Source organism: Dipodomys merriami, unplaced genomic scaffold, assembly GCF_024711535.1.
Source record: "Dipodomys merriami isolate MVZ:Mamm:240054 unplaced genomic scaffold, mDipMer1.0.p SCAF_3, whole genome shotgun sequence".
Classification (NCBI taxonomy): Eukaryota; Metazoa; Chordata; class Mammalia; order Rodentia; family Heteromyidae; genus Dipodomys; species Dipodomys merriami.
This window is the reverse complement of record NW_027204492.1, coordinates 109,847,575-109,867,422: the sequence shown is the minus strand read 5'-3', so window position 1 is coordinate 109,867,422 and position 19,848 is coordinate 109,847,575. Positions and strand designations below refer to the sequence as shown.

At 43.9% G+C, this 19,848-nt stretch overlaps 1 protein-coding gene across 1 annotated transcript in view; it reads right to left on the bottom strand.

The window, feature by feature from the left end:
- The window catches only part of Map3k15 (mitogen-activated protein kinase kinase kinase 15), a 110,124-nt gene that overhangs the window by 6,859 nt on the left and 83,417 nt on the right, over positions 1-19,848 (bottom strand). The window contains exons 16-24 of the mRNA XM_070040775.1: positions 17,762-17,889; positions 17,225-17,355; positions 16,888-16,993; positions 7,652-7,809; positions 3,973-4,156; positions 3,069-3,234; positions 2,425-2,599; positions 1,401-1,586; positions 735-840 (exon numbers count right to left, since the gene is read on the bottom strand). Of these exons, the coding sequence (XP_069896876.1) occupies positions 735-840; positions 1,401-1,586; positions 2,425-2,599; positions 3,069-3,234; positions 3,973-4,156; positions 7,652-7,809; positions 16,888-16,993; positions 17,225-17,355; positions 17,762-17,889 (1,340 nt within the window). The remainder of the gene's footprint in view (positions 1-734; positions 841-1,400; positions 1,587-2,424; positions 2,600-3,068; positions 3,235-3,972; positions 4,157-7,651; positions 7,810-16,887; positions 16,994-17,224; positions 17,356-17,761; positions 17,890-19,848) is intronic.

Below are 19,848 nucleotides of genomic sequence, written 5' to 3'. Positions count from 1 at the left end.
CTCCCTAGTTCCTGGGATTACAGGTGTGAGCTACAGAGCTAGGCCCTAAAAGGCCTACAGTGGAGAGAAAGCAGACATTTAATTATCAACTTTTGTCAAGATTTGGTGAGTGTGCACAGTGATGTGTGTCCCTGGGGACTGGGCAGACGCCTGTCCTCAAGCTACACACTCCCTTTCGAGATGCGATGCCTTCACTATTATACCTGGGGCATCCTGAGTTTTTCTTACCATAGACAGACCCAGAAGAGATGTATGATGGTATCCACTTGACTGCAGGGAAGTATAAAGACAAGACAGAAAAGAAGAAGCAACATTGTTTGGGTGTGAATGTGCCAGTGTGGGAGCTTGAATTGAGGGCCTCACACTCTGACTTGGCTTTCTCACTCAAGTCTGGCACCCCACCACTTGAATCACACCTCCACTTCTGGCTTTTCTTTCCTGACTAGGCTGGCTCCGAACTACAACCCCCAGATCTCAGCCTCCTGAGCAGCTAGAATTACAAGCATGAGCCGCCAGTACCTGGCTACACTTCCATCTTGTTGCTGGTTAATTGGCAATAAGAATCCTAATGGACTTTTCTTCCTAGGCTGGCTTCAAACAGCAATCATTTTTCAGCCTCTTGAGTAGCAAGTAGTTAGGATTACAGGCATGAGCCACCAGTGCCCAGCTGAGAAAGCAACAATTATTGAATTATTGAATGCAGAAAATGTTTCTGGTCTTTGCCAGGCACGTACCTGGGATGAGAATGGTGACGGCCGCCTGGACTGCTCTGCGGATGATGTTGTCCATTGCGAACATCCAGTGGGGCCTAATCAAGTGGTTCCTCAAAATTTTATTCACCTAAAAAACACAAAAACTCAGATGATTCTATTGTTAGACTTTTAAGAAACATGAGTTCTTAATACTAACTTGTTTAAGATCAATCTCTCTGAGATTCAGTTTTAGCCATGCTGCCCTGGATTTCTGCCTCATGTATTTCTTCTAAATGAGACACACACTAGGCTGACCCTAAGCCATGCTGGGATCTAAAGGATGGGCACAACAATGAAATCAACCTCATTGGGCCTCTTTGGGTTTTTTTTCTCTCTTTTTTGGCTCGAGTCTGGAATCTACCACTTGAGCCACAGCCACAGGGACCCTTAATTGAGAATTGAGCATCTATTACATGACAGGCATGAGGGCTTAAGACTTAGAGATGAACCAGCCATGCCAGGAGGAACTCACATCCGGGCAGACAACTGGCCCATTCACCAAGAAGAGGTCCCTGTACCTACATACTCAGTGTTTAGAAAGAGTTGCTGAAATTCAGAGTTCAGGGGTAAACATGAGAAGAAATGGGCGTGCCAGATATATGGTGGATGAATTCTAGCATGTACTTTAAGGCCTGATTGAGCACTTACAGCATCCTGGAATCCGAACAGGACCAGGTGAATCTGACTGATGGACGAACTGTCAAAATCCAAGTCCACCTTTAGCTTTGATATTGTGGATGCCATCACCCTGGGCTCTGGGGAGCGGATAAAGTCCCTCAGGATCCCAATTATTTGCTTGATGTGGCCAATTGAGAGATACAACTCTTCCGCACTCTGACCGAAAACAGACACAATAAACATGAGTCATTTGCATTGAGTGAATGGGGGGGGGGTAGAAAATTTAAAATGCATTGTGGGAAACTAGGATGCCCATTTGCTAATGGAATTGTGGGATTCCTCCAGGGAGGAAAGGTCTCCGTTCCTGGAATTCCCTCTACTTTCTTCCATATTGGGGATCTTCTGGTCTGTTGTTCCTAGTGGGCACACACCCTCAGCATTAAACTCCCCTTATGAATGGTTTGACCCCTCATTAACCCTCATCAATGACGTTGTCAGAAGCTATAAAAGGGCAGTGACCTCTCCTAAAATAATGTTCCCCATCCAGAATAAGAGGGGCCAATTTGCCACTACTGTGTCCCAGTTAAAACTCAAAATGTTTTCCTTCATAACTATTTTCTTTGAATTGGGCTTTCTCCCAGCTTCTGGGAGCAATCTCAGCCTGATCTTAACCAGAGGTTAACTCACCCCTAGGACTCAAAATAGATAAGGGGAAGGGGAAGCCAGAGGTAGAAGGCCTTTTGGCTTCCTGGGCTTTTCTGCTGCTATTTGGCCTGTATTCCACCAGGGGACAGCACCAACCCACCCATGCCTGAAAACCCCTCTACAAATTCATGTGTCAATGGAGTTGTGTTTATTTTTTTTTTCCTTTGTATTTTCTTTTGTTGGGGAAGGAAGGATGTGGGGAAATACTAGTGGTGAATATTGCAACTGTGCAAATGTTTCAGGGTGGGTATATGGAACCTTGTGGTCCCTGAAGACCTAATGGGAACCTGGATATGGGTAGAGGGGTGGCAGGTGGTAGAAACATTAGCGCTTTCTCTCAGGCCAGTACCTGGGCCACACACTCCTGCAAGTTGAAAGCCACCTGGTCCTGCTCCTGCAAGAGGATTTTGTACAGGATGGACCTGCGCTCACTGTCCTTGCGCAGCAGGAAGAGACCTGGGTCCCTGTCTTCAGGGCACGAAGCTGAATTCCGCTCTTCCAAGGCTGAGTTCTCATCTGGAACGCTGTGGACAACATAGGTGACAACCCCTTCATGCATGTCTGTTCCATGTTATGCTGTGGGGGAGGGGCAGGGAGGAATACACAGCAGTCCCCAGACTCTAGAGGAGGAAACTGCCAGAAGGGGCTGGTGCACCAAAAAACCATATTTGAGGAGGGCAAGAGAAGGGAGGAGGAGGGAGACCTGAGGGAAAGAGAGGTTAAAAAAGGGCGGGAGGGGGGAGGAAGGAGAATAAGCAGGGAGGGGCAGGGGAGGAGGGGAGGGTGAAGGGAGAAAGAAGAGGGAGATGTGGGAGCAGAGAGGGCCAGAAAGGAGAATGGACAGCTAGGAACAAACTCCTTGCTTGCCTCTGGCCAACTGCAGCCTTGCAGAAAGCAAGCTGAGGCCTTTTGTAGTCATCAGGATTGTGTCACTACGGAACGCTGTCCCTCCCCTCATAGGCCCACTGCAGAAGGACTCAAGGGACATGATACCTGAGAAGGTGGCTGAGCTGGGGTCTGGACACTTGGACCTTCTCAAAGAATATATCGGGCTGAGCGTCAGAGTCAGGGGAGATGGAGCCATGTTCGCTGCTGCTGCTGCCCACCGGCTCCCCTGGCGAGGGCAAGGCTAGGACACTGGTGGTGCCTCTGACATCCTCTGTGGGAAGAGAGCCAGACAGGAAGTGGGGAGGCTCAGAGAGGAACGGAACACCCACTTCAGGGCTTGCTAAGCCTGTGCTGCTCTACAAGAAGGCATAGACCCCAAGTGGAATCCTGGTGAAAATGTTGGCCTGGAAAGGGCTCTGTGAGCCACATCAATATAAGGAGTCTAGGGCTGAGCTCCAAGGCGCAAGCTGCAGAGCCAGGCCGCGTGGTTTCTGACTCACGCACACTAGGGAAGAAGAGGACAAATGGCTTCCTTTTCAGAGGCTACCCATGGCATTGTCAACCCGGATGTCACAGCTCCAGAAGATGTCACTGGGACTCGGTTGGTTCACAAGACAATCACCACAGGAAACCCTCCCCAACACCGTCCTTTAATCAAGGTCAAGGTCAGCCCAGGATGGCAGGCCATGCCCCCAACACTAAGCCCCAGGCTCTGCAGGTGGGAAAGATACAACTCCAGGCAGAAGACTTCTTGCCACCACTCGTCTCACAGTCCTCAAGGTCTTTATCAAGGTGGCAGGGGTCATAGTCACCTGTCAGGCTCTCTGGGCCACTGTCAGATGGTGGGGGGACATTTATTCGTCTCTACAAACCTGCAACGCCACCCCTGCTACTCTTCACAAATGGGCCTGACCCAGGATGTTGAGCAATCTGGGGAGCGAGGCCTCCTTCTGAACAGAGAAGCTCCAGGGTGTCCCCCACCCTCCAAAATCAAATAGGTAGGTCTCACCTGATGGCTTGAAAGCAATTCGACTCTTCTTGCCTTTGTTCACCTGCCTTAAGAAATTCTGTCTGAGGAGGTCATCGGCGGTGACCCGTTTGTGAGGATCCGGCTCAAAACAGCATAAGATGAAGGCTTTGGCCTCGGCTGACAGGGCTTCTGGAATCTCAGGGTGAATCTTAAACATCCCCACCTACATTGGATGGAGAGGTGATGTATCAGTGGGCTTCACGTGAAGTCAGGTGCACACATCCATAACAGAAAGCTCCCATACTTATCATCCCATGAGGAGTTGGAGCACAACAGCCCCGAGGATGCGCCTCTATACATCCCTCTGCAAGGTGCTACCCGCGCGCCTCATGTCCCTCGGCCGAGTCTAATTCCTCATCCCAGCGCCTTGTCTGTGACTTGGCTTTGATCAAGAGTTTGTGGCAGTATTGTACTCATTTCCCCTGTTCATTCTTCTACCCCTCTCCTATTGAAATCCGCCGCCCCCTTTGCAAGTACCTATTTCCTAGTATTCATTTTGTTAGGCTGTGGCTTAGTCTTTCTAAAAAAATTATACTATTTGTGTTCTCCATAGATTCTATTATACTCTAGTTAATTCATTTATAACCACGTAGGTGCCACCCAGTGTGTTTACTCCTAGATTTATTGGCACCGGCAAGAATGCATTGCATATGCCACGGAACTGAGAAAAATAAGGGAAGGGGTGAGTGGGAGGGGGGGTGAAGATGTTAAAAGGATGACACAGATCAAGATGCACTGTATACATAAATTGCTTGATTAAATGGAAACAAATCCTGAAAAGTAAGAAAAGTGGGGGAAGGAGTAGGTGGGGAGGGAGGGCGAGAATGTTGAAAGCGATGACATCGATCAAGAGGCACTGTATTCATAAACTGCTCAGCTGAATGGCAACTGCTTTGTACAACTATCTAAAGAAAATAAAAATACATTTAAAAAGAGAGATTGTAGCAGGAGCTATATCGTGAGGCTCTTGAGAGCCTAAGCTTTAAGAGGCCTTTCCAGCCACTGCTGAGATCTGCTTGGAGCCCTGAGATCACCACACAGTTCAAGGAAACTGGGACAGATGACTGTGGAGAGAGCAGCCCCTCCCCTGCTACCCCCTGTAGTCATGAGGAGAGGTTTGTGTCAGACAATCCTGCCCCAGCCAAGTCACCATCTGGATGCACCCAGATGAGTGAGCCCAGGCAAGACTGCCAAAGGGCTACTCAGAACTGAGGACTGATAGTCATTGTTTTACACCTTTAGGACATTACAGTGCTTTGTTATGTGCAGAGAGAAATGAGAGGGATTTAGGCTTGGGATAGGAGAGACTTGCACTGAAGACCTACTGTCTATTTCCTGACACAAAGTCCCCAAGAGACCCCCACATATTCCTCCTGATCAACTATGCATCCACAGCCCAGCCCGCTTGCCTTTCTTTCTAAGCCACGTGCCAGCGATCAGACAAATGTGATCGATCACTCACAGCAACCTCTGGGCTCCTCTCAACAAGGTACAGTGGCCCATCACCTTCCCATTAGGACGTGCTAGAACGGCTGCTTCAATTCCCTCCTCTGGCCAGTTAATTACTGTCCTGCTCTCTCTATCCTTGTGACCCACAGGGGAGCAAGAGTGGGTTCCCAGATGTCATGTCTCATGGTGACATGGGAATGCTTCCATGACAAAGTCTGCATAATCCCTTCCTGTGGAATTGTTCCCACCAGAGGTGACTCGCCAATCTTTTTTCATCTTAAAGCTCATGGCCCTCCCAGTGCCCTTTCCAAGACCACTAGATAATCCAGGGGTAGAAGCTATTCTGTCTTCTAGACCCCTGCTCATTGCCAGTTCCCATAGCAGGGGCTGGCTTGGCTTCCCTTTTCCCACTACATGAGATATGGGGGCTGCAGAGATTTCTAACTCCTATTTCCCAAATATCCTTGACTGGGTGGGCATGTCCCATTCCCAGGACACTGTCCACAGTAGAATGCATAGCTTGAGAATTATGTGTTCTGAGAACACTAAATGCTGGATAGAATCCAGTCACCAAGATTTGAAATTCAGCCCCCCCCCCACCAACTGAGTGGAGGGGTGAGATGTTAACAGTACTCAGCAGTATTAGGGTACACAGAGACAAAAAGTAGAAAGAGGTGGCTTCCTCTCTGGCTCTAGAAATAATACAGCAGATGTGATCAGCACTCTGCAAGTGAATCACTTCTTTTTTTATTTCCTTCAGTACTGGAGGATGCACTTAGGGCCTCGTGATTGCTTGGCTTACTTATTCAGCTGGTGGTCCATTACTTGAGCCATGCCACCAGCCCTCCTTTCTGCTAGTTACTTTGGAAATAGTCTAAGCAAACTTCTGCCTGGGATGGCCTTGAATCATGATCCTCCAGAGCTCAGTATCTGTGATTGTAGGCACAAGCCACTGACACCTGGCAAGTATACAACTTTGAAAGGTGCTTTGCTGTTACTCCAAAGCTCAACTGCAAAGCTCCTTTATCAATCAACTAGTCCTGTTGTAACAAAGTACTACAGAAATGAACAACAGGAATGGATTGTCTAACAGTTCTAGAGGCTGCAAATCAGAGGTCAAAGTGTTGCTGGGGCCAGATTCTGTCTGACATGTGTAGCGAATCCTTCCACACCCCTTCTATGCTTCTGCTTGTTGTAAGGCCATTTCTGGTGTTCCTTGGCTCTCACTCCAACCCCCAACTTTCATTTTGCATTGTTCCTGGATGCATTCATGTAGTCATTTCCCTGTGTCTATCTGTCTCTTTCCAAGTTTAAGTGACTTTTGAGACAAAAGTCTAAGTTCACCCTAAACTTTCTATCTTCCTGCTTCAGCCTTCTAAACAGCTGAGATCTCTGTCTCTTGCCATGCAACATTAGGGCCCATTCCACTGGCCTAATTTTAATTCCATTATCCCTGTAAATACTGTATTTCCACACTCTGCCTTACTAGGGGTTCAGGGTTCCACATATCATTTTGAGTGGCACAAACCCATAAAAGTCCCCCTTAGGTAAAAACAAATTTCAGGCACTGCCCAAGAGAGTACTAAATTTTTCTGAAGGATTCTAGGATCCCAGAAATAGCACAGAGGTCATTTTAATATTAACTCTTGTTAATATTAGAAAAACACTGAAAATCATATGCCATCCCCAGAAACATTTATGCATTATCAGAGAATTCACACGGCTACCTTGCTAAGGCAAAACAGGAGACAGAAGAGGAGCATTAGAGTCAGCCATGCCCTGTGGCTGAATTAAAGTCACAGCCTTATTTATCTGGGTTTCCAGAGTTTCACAGGGAACCAAGAAATCACAGAGAAGACAGCCATAACTCCCAGGTGGGTGCTATGTTTTTGCCAGTACCAGCTGCTATTTACTCTAAGGCCTGGGATGAAAACTACACGTATGATCTTCAATGGTCCCAACTGGATTGATCATGGGTAGTCACTGATGGGCTGAGGGAGTCTGTTGCTGCCCTCTAGCCCTTGTATTTGGATTCGGTTAGGATTTTAGAGATCAGAAGACTTTGCTTTACTTGAGATCTTGGCCTTGGGTTGGTTACCTGGGCCCACTGAATATGCTACACTCACCTTGTCAGCAAAATCCTGCACTTATCATTGGGGCTCTTTGTGCCCGAACATCAAAACCACCTAAATGACCAAATACATCTTACTTTGAACATTGCAGCATGTGGATCACCAAGCTCATAAAATGGGGGCCTACTGGTGGCCATTTCAATGATGGTGCAGCCTAGAGACCAGATATCAGCTGGGGCACCATAACCCCGAGGTCCTTGATCTATAATCTCTGGTGCCATGTACTGCAGAGTACCTACATGGAAAACAAATGAACAAAGATTAGTGATGCTATTACTACTTAAAATCTAAGTAGACCATTAAGTACTTGAGTGTGTGGACTTAACTGTCTCATTAATGTTGGGCAAAGCCTTGTCTTATGCATGAATAATGTGGTCGCATCACTTTCCTTTGTGTGTGCCAGGCTTGAACCCAGAGCCTGGGCACTGTCTCTGAGCTTTTGTGCATAAGGCTACCAGTTGAGCCACAGCTCCATTTCTGGCTGGTTTTTTTTTGGGGGGGGGAGTTCATCAGGGATAAGAGGCTCTCAGATTTGTCTGCCCAGGCTGGCTTTGAACCATGATCCTGAGATCTCAGCCTCCTGAGTAGTTAAGATTACAGGCACAAACCACTGGCACACAGTTTTGTATCAATAATTGACCAAAGACAAGTACATCAAGAGAGGGTTCTTTGATCCTTCAAAGGATGAATGAACCCACTTCAATTCAATAAGCATGTTTTAGTATGTGCCAAATATAGGACAACTGGAATATGGCCCTGGTCACAAGGATTTAGTGGAGGTCACAGAAACGATGGTGGCCAACAATGATGGTTAGGTTTGCTAAGAGCTATGACAGGAACACACAGAGGGCTAAAAGGACAGATGGAGAAGTACTCGATTCTTCCTGGTCTGAGCCAGGAAAAAATGTATGGCTATGTCAGTTTTGGTCTCTGAGAGGGTAAACACTAAGACAAGACTGGATGTACAAGGGATATACTTGGAAGAAGACTCTATGAAAGATAAAGGAGGAGGGGGCGTGGAGAATGTTAGGGTGTGATGTAGGTGTAACCTCTGGGAAAGGGGAGAAATAATGGTACGAAGCAGCTCAAATGGCACTGTTCTGAGAATCCCTGGCCAAAATTTGTCTCCTGGAGGAAATGGTTTCACACTGGTTCTAGTACTCTTGTGGGTACATGGGTTGGGAGCAACCTGGGGAAAGTAAGAGCTTGCCATGAATATAAGTCAAAGGAGCAGTGGCTGGTACTGTCAGTGAAGTAGGTTTTTTCTGTGAAAGTTAAAGGTGTGGAAAAAGACATGGGAGGACATCTAGGTAGAGGGAGGAGCCTGAGCGAAGCATACCAGTATGAAGCATAGACAGAGTCCAGTGAGTGATCATTTTTACCTGGGTCAGGGTACAGGAAGAATTAACTAGGGTGCCAAGGGTACAGCCCAAAGGGCATGCTGTGTGCTCTGAAGGCTCTGGCTTTGCACTTTGTCCTGTGGGTCACAAACCACCAGAGGCTGCCACCTGGAAGGTGGCAACCAGTATGGCAGCAGGAGAGATTATTAAAGGGAAAGACTTGAAGGGGAGGGTGTAAGAGAGGGCAATCTCTGGATCTAGGAGCAAAATCTTTCGTATTCCTCTAAATGAGGCATGAGAAATGGAGAAAAGGAGAAAAATGAAGATAATGGACACAGATGTTTTGGGCTGGGAAAGTGGTTGAGAGTAAGACAGTAAACTCAAAGATGACCTTAGCCAAAGCATGAATCCAACATTGCTATCCAGGGAAATCAAAGGGTCTGTTTTCAATAACATCCAATGAAAACTTTCCTGAGTTAGTTCTTTTTTTGGGTCTTGTTGTTGTTGTTGTTTTGAACTCAGGGCTTTCTGCTTTTTCTCCCTTAGTCTTTCCACTCAAGGCTAGTGCTATATCACTTGAGTCACAGCTGCACTTCCAGCTTTTTGCTGGTTAATTAGAAATAAGAGTTTCACAGATTTGTCTGCCAGGCTGGCTTCAAACCTTAATCTTCAGAACTCAGCCTCCTGAGTAGCTAGGATACAGGCGTGAGCCACCTAAGCCCAGCTTGGTTTCCTGAGTTTTCACCAAAGAAAACAAAAAGTTCTTCAGGTTTTTTTTCATTGAAGATAATTTCCTTTGTCTTATCTTTAGGTAGTTGTACAAAGGACTTGTCATTTAAGAAAGCAGTTTATGAATACAATATATTTTGATCAATGTCACTCCTTTCAACATTCTCATCCAATCCTCCCCTACCCACCCCTTCTCTCACTCTTCTTAAGTTTGTAGGATAGACACTGGATTCATGGCTGCAAGTTCCCCCTCTTCTCCTCTTCATTCCTTCTCTCAAGGAGCATTTTGCATTTCTATGATCATTTTAAAGACCCCAGGACAGCTGTGACCAATAGAATGCTCTGCTGTAATGGAAATGTGGAGTCCAATATAGTCCAAAATAGTCCACTAAATCAACCACAGAGCTATTGAAGTATGGTTACTGAAATCAAAGAAGGGAAATTTAAATTATTTTAATGTGTAATTGTATTTAATGCCAACCGATTCAAGGTTAAACATTAATTGGCTTGTATTAGTAAACACAACAGATCAGGGACACAAATGATGGCTTTGGTTTCAGAGCTGAAAACCTGATAGGGAAGTGTTTCAGTTGGTCACAAAATTGGGCAAGGTAGAGGTGCATGCACTTGCAATTGATGCAGTGTGAGGAAATCCCAGAGCCCCAGGAAGGGAACTTCTGGTGACACAATATCTCCTACAGGTTGTTGCTGCTGTGAATAACAGAGGGAGTGGCATTGGCAAGGGAATGTGCTTTCATAATTAATTGAGTTCCATAATTATTTCCATAATTAATTAATTAATTAAGCTGTTTATTTAAGCTATCATCTCCTAGCACTATTCTGTGATGCTGGGTTTGGAACTTCTGCTTCAGCAGCAACTGTTTGACTCTCTAACTAGGGGGCACTCGAGAGATCCTTGAGGACAGGGAGGAACTTGCTGTTCCTATGAGCCAGTTATTCTCTGGACCCTCATCTGGCTCCAGTCTTAAGGGGTGATTTCGTGTGTGTGTGTGTGTGTGTGTGTGTGTGTGTGTGTGTGTGTGTGTGTGTGTGCGTGTGTGTGTGTGTGTGTGTGTCTGGCTCCAATCTTAAGGGGTGATTTCGTGTGTGTGTGTGTGTGTGTGTGTGTGTGTGTGTGTGTGTGTGTGTGTGTGTGTGTGTGTGTGTCGGGACTTGAACTCAGGACCTGGGCGCTGTCCCTGAGCTTTTCTGTTCAAGGCTACCACTCTACTACTAGAGCCACAGCTCCACTTTATTGGAGATAAGAGTGTCACAGAGGGGCTGTGGCTCAAATGGTAGAGCGCTCACCTTGAGTTGAAGAGCTCATGGACAGCACTCAAGCCCAGACTTCAAGCCCCATGACCAACAAAAAAAAAGAAAGAAAAGAAAAGAAAAAAGAACAAAAGAATAAATTTGCATCATCCAGCAGTAGAAAATAAAACAGCAATGGCTAATAGATCTTGATCATTTGTCTCATAGTTGGTGCCTATTTAGTCTTCTTAATGATAAATTTGGAGGTTTTCTTTCTGTGGGGTCATAGCAAGTATTGCTTTAAAAACAAGGATATAGAGATGACACCCATGTTAGTTACAACTGTATAACAAATTGTTATCAAATTTACCAGCTTAAAAGGAAGTAGAGGGCTTGGCTAGCATGTGCTGGATAAAAAAGTTATTATGATCTCACACAGTGTCTAAGAGTGAGAATCCATGAGTAGCCAGTTTTCTTGCAAGGTCCAGGGCTGCCTCACCTGAAAGCTAGACTGGGGCTCTTTCATGAGCTTCCAAGCTCACTTATTTGGGTTGGGATCAGCAGTAGGCTTTAGTTTCTTGCCACATGGAAACTTCCATAGCGATGTCCAAGACATAGCTTCCCTTAGCTAAAATGATCTGGGAGAGAAAAAGGGATGCTCTCTGCTTTGCCTTTTATGACCAAGTTTCTAGGCCACATACCATCACTTCCACTTATTACAGTTACTAGAAGTGAGTCACCAAGTCTAGTCCACATTCAAAGGTGGGGATTATACAATGGAAAAATTACCGGCAGGTAGGGACTATCCTGGAGACTGACCCCCCCAACCCCTTACCTGACTTTTGGTTAGCACTTAATGGCTTATACAATATCTCCACGTATTGTCCATCTGACTTTCACAACTGTATGATACTGAGCAGAGGAATCCACTGGAAACAGATTTTAAGAAACCAGAAGAATCACTGGACTACACACCATAACAGGACCCATCAATGTCATAGATCAAGAATGTGTTGAAGAAAAGTGTGCCTCAATAAGATTAGTTGAAATAGGAGTCTCCAGCAGGGTGCTGGTGGCTCATGCCTGTAATCCTAGCTACTCAGGAGGCTGAGATCTGAGGAACTCGGTTCAAAGCCAGCCCGAGCAGGAAAGTCCATGAGACTCTATCTCCAATTAACCACCAGAAAACTGGAAGTGGTGCTGTGGCTCAAGTGGTAGAGCACTTGCCTTGAGCTGAAGAGCCGAGGGACAGTGCCCAGGCCCAGAGTTCAAGTCTCATGACTGACAAAAAGAAAGTTTCCAAAGCTTCTTCACATGTAATTGTAGGTAAAGAACAATGATGGAAGCCTAGGCATACCATTTAACTCACTACTGCATTCACAGGCTAACCATCCACTCAGTATACAGTCGAGAGAGAGAGAGAGAGAGAGAGAGAGAGAGAGAGAGAGAGAGAGAGAGAGAGAGAGAGAGAGAGAGAGAGAGAGAGAGAGAGAGAGAGAGAGAGAGAGAGAGAGAGAGAGAGAGAGAGAGAGAGAGAGAACACAACCCAAGTAATTCAAATAATCAAAGAACCATCCCAGGCAGCATGCATCTAGCAAGAGTTGTTAACAAGAAAGACCAGCTAGGTGCAGAGCACATAAAACCAGCTTACAAGAGTGCTAGTCAAATGCTGGGAGCTGGTGGCTCACCTCTAGCTATCAGGAGGCTGAGATCTGAGAATTATGGTTCAAAGCCAGCATGGGAAGGAAAATCTGTGAGACTCTTATCTCCAATAAACCACCTGAAAACCAGAAGTGGAGCTCAGTGGCTCAAAGTGGTAGAGGGATAGCCTTAAGCAAAATAACTCAGGGGCAGTGCCCAGGTCCTGAGTTCAAGCCCCATGACCAGTAACAATGGAAAAAACAACCAACAAAGAATACTAGTCAAGAGACAACTTGTCAGACTCCTGTCCTCACCTTCCAGCAGTTGGTGAGTAGGAAGAGACGAGGGAAGGAAAACTAGACCTTCTCAGGGATCATGGCATACTGGCCCCTTGAAATGCCATTATGACTCTCTGTCATCTAGGGGCAGCTGGGAGAGGCCTATTGTTCTGGGTAGGATGTACAGAGGCAGTAGGAGACAAATATATTGGCTGTTATGATGACATTCTTTGAGTCTCAGAGATTCAACTGGTTAGTGGCACGTGGAAACCCAATTCTTTCAAAGATTCCCTCTGGCTTCAATAACCTGTGACTTATAAGTACCCATTCATATTTATTATATTTATATAATTAGCAAATGCTTCAATTTTAGGATCCAGGTAACAAAGCATTTTGTATTAACCTATTTAATCCTTAAAAACCCTATGCTGTAGGAACTATGAGTATTTCCACTTCACTTATGAAAAAATAGAGACACATAGAAGATAAGTTATACGGCAAGCAACTGGTTAAGTCAGGCTTTGAACAACTCCTTGAAGGATGTTTATAATCATAATTCAGACAAGAGTTCCTGTTCTAAGTTCTAATATCAGCAGTCTATATGAGATAGATGAAACATATGACCACACAAAGGTAAGCTTTTGTGTGTGTGTGTGCTGGTCCTGGGGCTTGAACTCAAAGCCAATGTGCTGTCCCTTCGATTTTTTTTCCACTCAAGGCTGGTGTTCTACCACTTGTGCCACAACTCTACTTTTAGCTTTTTGGTAGTTTATTAAAGCTAAGAGTTTCATGGACTTTTCTGCCTGGGCTGGCAGTGATCTTTTTGTTTGTTTGTTTGTTTGTTTGTTTTGGGTCCGGTTGTGGGGCCTGAACTCTGGGCCTGGGCGCTGTCCCTTAGCTCTTCAGCTCAAGGCTAGTGCTCTACCACTTGAGCCACAGCGCCACTTCTGGCTTTTTTTCTTTTTGCTTATGTGGTGCTGAGGAATCGAACCCAGGGTCTCATGCATGCAAGGCAAGCACTCTACCACTGAGCTACCTTCCCAGCCCCGATGGCAGTGATCTTAAGTGATCTTAAGATCTCAGCCTCCTAAGTAGTTACCATTACAAGGCTTAAACCACCAGTGCCTGGCTCACACAAAGATTCTTATGTGAATAATCACATGTAAACTATCCATATTATGCTACTCAGCTAAAGAGAAACAAGGCCTGATACATACCATAGCATGGATGAGCCTTGAAAACATCACAGTAAGGGTTCATTTCCCTAACATCAACTTATCTGACCTTTTCTGCTTGACTCAGACATATACTAGATATTGCAAATAAGGGAAACCATGAGATATGTATTCAAATGTTTTTTTTCTTTCATGCGATTGTTTCTAACACATTTATAAGATTATTTCTTTGTTGCTTTATATGTCCCTCCCCCATGGTATAACCCCTGCTTCCACTGTATTTGATGTCGGTATAATTTGAGGAGGGGAAGGGAAAAAACAAATCGTTTAAATAGGCATACAGGTGGACCCATTGCAACAATGAGATATACAAGTCGTTATGTTGAAAACAAACTTTACGACTTTGGTGCGGGGGTGGGGGGAGGATTGGGAGGCAGGAGGAGGATGGGAAGGGATGGGAAGGGGAAACAAAGGAGGAGGCTACAATGCTTGATAACAAATGTACTCATTATCTTGCCCATGTAATTGTAACCCCTCTGTACAGTATTTTCACGATAAAAAGAAAAAAGAAAAAAAAAAGAAAACATCACACTAAGGAAAAGAAACTAGATGCAAAAAATACCCAAACCACAAAAGAATCCCCAAACACCACCCATGCCATATTGTAGCATTCACGTGTGTGTAATACTCAAAGCACACACAAATCTACCCACTTAGAAAGTTGATTAATAGTTGACTGAGGCGGGGTGGGAATAGGGATTGACTGTAATGGTAGCATGGGGATTTTGGGGGGTGTCAGAAATGTTCAAAAACTGCGTTGTACCAATGGCTGCATGATACAGTGAATTCATTAGAAACTACTGAGTTGTAGGTTACTTTTATGACATGCAAGTTACACCTCAAGAAAGTTGTTAAAACTGCCACAAAAAGAACAAGAGGGCTGGAATGTGGCTCAGTGGGAGATCATCTGTTAGCATGCTTAAGGCCCTGGGTTTATCCCTAGCACAGCAAACAAACAAGTAAAAATTATACACAAAAAAACCACCTTGTTCTAGTCAGTTTAGCATGCCTATGGCAAAAGTCCTTCATAGGCACACTGAAGAAGAGGGATCTAGGCCAAGCAGTTGCTTGAAGCACTTGGCTGTCCTTTCAAAATACACACGGTCTCAGAAAATTTATGGAGCAAAGTTCCATGAGATCCACCTGACCCAGAGTTCTGTACCAACCAGCTCAGACTTCTCTCCAGAACTGCTCTGTTTTGAAAAGAGTAATTATATGCAGGGGAATTTCCTAATCAAAATGAGACACCCCTTCTTTATTATCCCCCAAACACCCTTGCATTACTTTACAAGCCAATTACATTACTCTTCAAGCCAATTACTTGGAAAACATGATATGTGATAATGAATTATACATGTGTTTTCTTTGTGATTTTTTTTCCTCCTCTGGGATGCTAATTATGAGATAAATTGTTGGGGGTTTTATGTTTTTGAAATAACTCCTTGTCATCTCAAGGCCCCTTTTTCTATGTATTGCCAAGCTAATTGGTGGCTTCCAAAGAGGAGAATGGATATAAGTCATTTTCAATTAGGGTTGTAAAATGCTGAGAGAACAAAGGACCAGTGCTCCATATAATTCCATATATACATATACAGATGTGTATATGTATATGTCTACCAGAAATGATAAAATGAAGATCCAGCACACTTTCTGTGGGACAGTGTAATGAATTCCTGGTATGGGATCTTCCTATTTTGAGATGCATGAACCTCCTTTTGTCCTATAACTTAAAAAGCAGTTTTGGTGATTTAAAATTCTCTTGTGATGGGGAGTGAGTACCCAATGGTTGACACACAAGAACTCTCTTGGTGAAGCAAAGTTCTTCAAACCTGAGACATTATTCATCAAAAAATAAGACTCAAACTGCAATCCTAGTTACTCAAGAGGCTGAGATATGAAGATCATGGTTTTAAGCCAGCCTGGGCAGGAAACTCCATGAGATTCTTATCTCCGATTAACTACCAGAAAACTGTAAGTGGAGCTATGAATTAAAGTGGTAGAGTGCTATCCTTGAGCAGAAAAGCTCAGGGACAAGCCCCACCACTGACAATTAATCAATCAATCAATCAGTTAATCAATCAATAAGACCCAAGCTCTCTATACCTTTGGTCATTTTAAGGAATAGAGAAAAGCCTTTTCTATAGATTATTACATAGCTACTCGTTTATGAGCTATTACATAAGCCTATCAAGCAAGACCTTGGGAATCTTTATGTTTCTCCTTAAGAGACCATAAACTTTTGTCTATTAAAAAGTCAGTACTTCTTTCCAAGGATTAAAATTTTGGCTGCAGTTGCTTTTTATCTTTTCTTCCTTCCTTCCTTTCTTCTTTCTCTCCTTTCTCTCCTTCCTTCCTTCCTTAACTCCCCAACTCCCTCCCCCTCTTCCTTTCTTTTTCTTCCTCCTTCCTTCTTTCCTTCCTTCCTTTTTCCTTCCTTCCTTCTTTCCTTCCCCTCTCTTTCTCTCTTTCCTCTCTCTCTCCTTCTCTCTTTCCCTCTCCCCCCTCTCTTTCTTTTTGGTGCTGGTCCCAGGGCTTTAACTCAGGACCTAGGCACTGTCCCTGAGCTTTTTTTTTTAAACTCAAGTCTAGTGCTCTATCACTTGACCCACAACTCCATTGCCAGCTTTTTGGTGAATTTCCAATTTTGAAAAGATTTCTTGCACAGGTTGGCTTTAAACCACAATCCTCAGATCTCAGCTTCTGTGTAGCTAGGATGAGAGGCATGAACCACTGGCACCTGGCTGTATTTGCTTTTAAGTAACTTTTGAATGACTGCAGCTTAGGGCAGGAAGTTTAACTTTAACAGGGCTGTTGCACATCCTGCTTCTGCTCTGCTTACCCATAAAGGTCTCTGTGTATGTGTTCACTCCTGCAAGGCGTTTAGAGGTCCCAAAATCAGAGATCTTCACCACTCCACTATAGGTGTTTACCAGAACATTATCACCCTGAGGAGAAAGAACAGTATCCAGTACTTAAAAGACAGATTTAAGCAAACTAACCCCATGCAGTTTGGAACCTTGAAAACCTGTCTCAAGGAAGTTGGGGCTTAGCCATTGAGGATGAGATGTCTTGTTAACCAGCTCCCTCTATGAACAAGGTGCTCAGCCCATATTGCATTGACAGCTCTTGTGACTAATGAGAAAAATGTCACCCGTGTAGCTTAGAAATACCAATACCTTTATGTCCCTGTGCACTATCTGGTTTTCATGGAGGTACTTCAGGCCTTCTAGGATCTGTTTGGTATAAAATTTGATAGTGGGCTCCTTCATGGGTCCCCATTTGGATCTTAAGAGAGCAGAAAGGCTTCCTGAAAAGGGACACAGTAAAAAAAAACAAACAGTTCACCAGTATGACAAAGATTCAATTCTAAGAGTTCAGCAAAGTTTAAAGCAAGGTAATTTCTTTGTTTGTGCCTGTACTGGGGTTTGTACTCAGGGCCTTGGCACTGTCTCTTAGCCTTTTCACTCAAGGCTACTCTACCATTTGAGTCACAGCTCCACATCTGACTTTTTGGTGGTTAATTGGAGGTAAGAGTTACATGGACTTCCCTGTATATACTGGCTTTGAACCATGATCCCCAGATCCCAGCTGCCTGAGTAGCTAGAATACTGGCATAAGCCACTGGTACCTGATAGGACAATTTTGATGTCCATTTTGTTTCCATGAGTCTTTTTCAGAATGTGAGAGTAGAAGAGAGCAAATATTCTACTCACCTCCAGGTACCTGTTCCATAAATATCTTAATGTAGCCATTCTCTGAAACAGAGCCCAGGTACTGGACAATATTGCGGTGCTTGAGGTACTTGTGCAGGGCTATTTCTTCATGTAGAGGCTGAGAGTACCTATTGTGGGAAAAAAATAAACCTGGAATCATCCGCTAAATCCTAGAGGCTCTAGAGCCTCAGAGTACCTTACCAGTACCCACCGTCCTATTGGCTATATTTTCCAGAAATTCTTTCTCTTTTGGTTTTCATGAACCTATTCAACTGCCCATCTAAAAACCAGGGGACAAGCTGCTCATCCCTAATTTGAAAATCCAACATGCTCCAAATTCCAAAAGTTTTTGAGTGCCAATCCTGACACCAAAAGTAGAAATTCCACACTTGACTTTGGATGATGGGTTTCAGTCAAAATGCAGGCACGTCGAAGTACTGTATAAAATTATTTTCAGTCTATGTATATAAAATGTATATGAAACAAAAGTGAATTTTTATTAAGACTTGAGTCCCATCTCCAATACAATTAAATATATGCAAAACAATTCAAAATCTGGTACACTTGTAGTCCAAGGCATTACAGTAAGAAATATTTAACCTGTAATAATACAAGCCATGTAGAGATGCTGGGGTCCAAAGTACCTTGTGTTTCCAGGCACAGTAGAGAACCTGGTGTGTAGTTAAGGATTAGTGACTGACTTCTATTGCTACTATCTCTAGTGTTAGGGATTTTACTTCTTTTAGCAATGCCTCTTCTCCACCTTCCATGAAGTGGGGGTGTTCAAAAAATTTCTGTGCCCCATTGCCCTCTAGTCTTACTCCCTAGACTCAATCTAGAGCTAATGAAATGGCCACCCCCAGTATCTGGACCTGTTAATTCATGCTCCATCCCTAAGGATTATTTCCTTTTCAAAAACGACACATTTCACAATACCACTTCCATAAATTCTATACAAAAACCACATAGCTTAACATGACACAAAAGATCCTTCTAAATCAGGCCAGATGGCATCCAAATATAACCATTTCTATTATTTAATTGGTATTATCTATGGTCGAAGGAAAGTTCTTAATTTATCCAACTTTTTTATATTATATTTTTATTATCTTTAAGTATTTGTACAAAAATAGTACCAGCCAACATGTCCATTTATGAGTGCAATGCATCTTACCAGTACCATTATTTTTTTTTATCATTCTCCCCAATCCTGTCCAACCCTACTCTTCTTCTTAATTTACCTAGTTTCATAGGCTATGCATTGAATATAATTCTCCCCCATCTTTATTTATTTTTGCCTCAAGAGCTGTCTACTACTCCATATCCTACATTCAAGCCATGAAAGGGATTTGTTCTTCTCTGAATGTATTTTGTTTTTAAACAACTCTGTTCTTTCCTCAGGTAGGCCTCCTTATTTTCCCTGTCAAGTGTATTCCTGTTCAACACTCAAACCAGTTTAAAGATGGCTTATTTTCTCAGACTTTCTGCAACTCACCCAGGAAAATTCTGTACTCCAAAAAACCTTGATGTACCCTTCTATTATGGCACTTGTCACTTTGACTCATAGATACCCAAAACCTTCGTTCCCTGCCACACTGGTAGCATCTTAGAATCTTAACAATATCCTAGTTACCTTTCAGTCCCTAGCACCAGCGAAGAATCTTGGGTGGAAGATGTCTAAACTTGGTAAAAATGATATCTAAAGTCCTTCTAGTCCTAAAATCCCAGGAACTGCTACAGGCAATTTTTTAATTGCTAGTGTTATCAAATGAAGGAGGCAGTACAGGTACAAGCCAGAAATTTCCCACATCTAGACAACTGCATCACCTTATCTATCACACGAATAGGAAGCAGATCACAAACTCAAGAGCCTGGCCTCTTAGTCTTGTTTCTGCATTCCCCTGAGAGAATTCATTTAATCTTTTTTCAGTTTTGGTTCTCATATTGATAACATAAGGAAAATGGACTAGTTCATGTCTGGTCTTGTCTTATGATTACATAATCACAATATGCTTTTCCACTGCAGATGAATGAATGTATAAATGAATGGCCTTATAATTGGTAGAAATCATCTGTAACCTATCCCT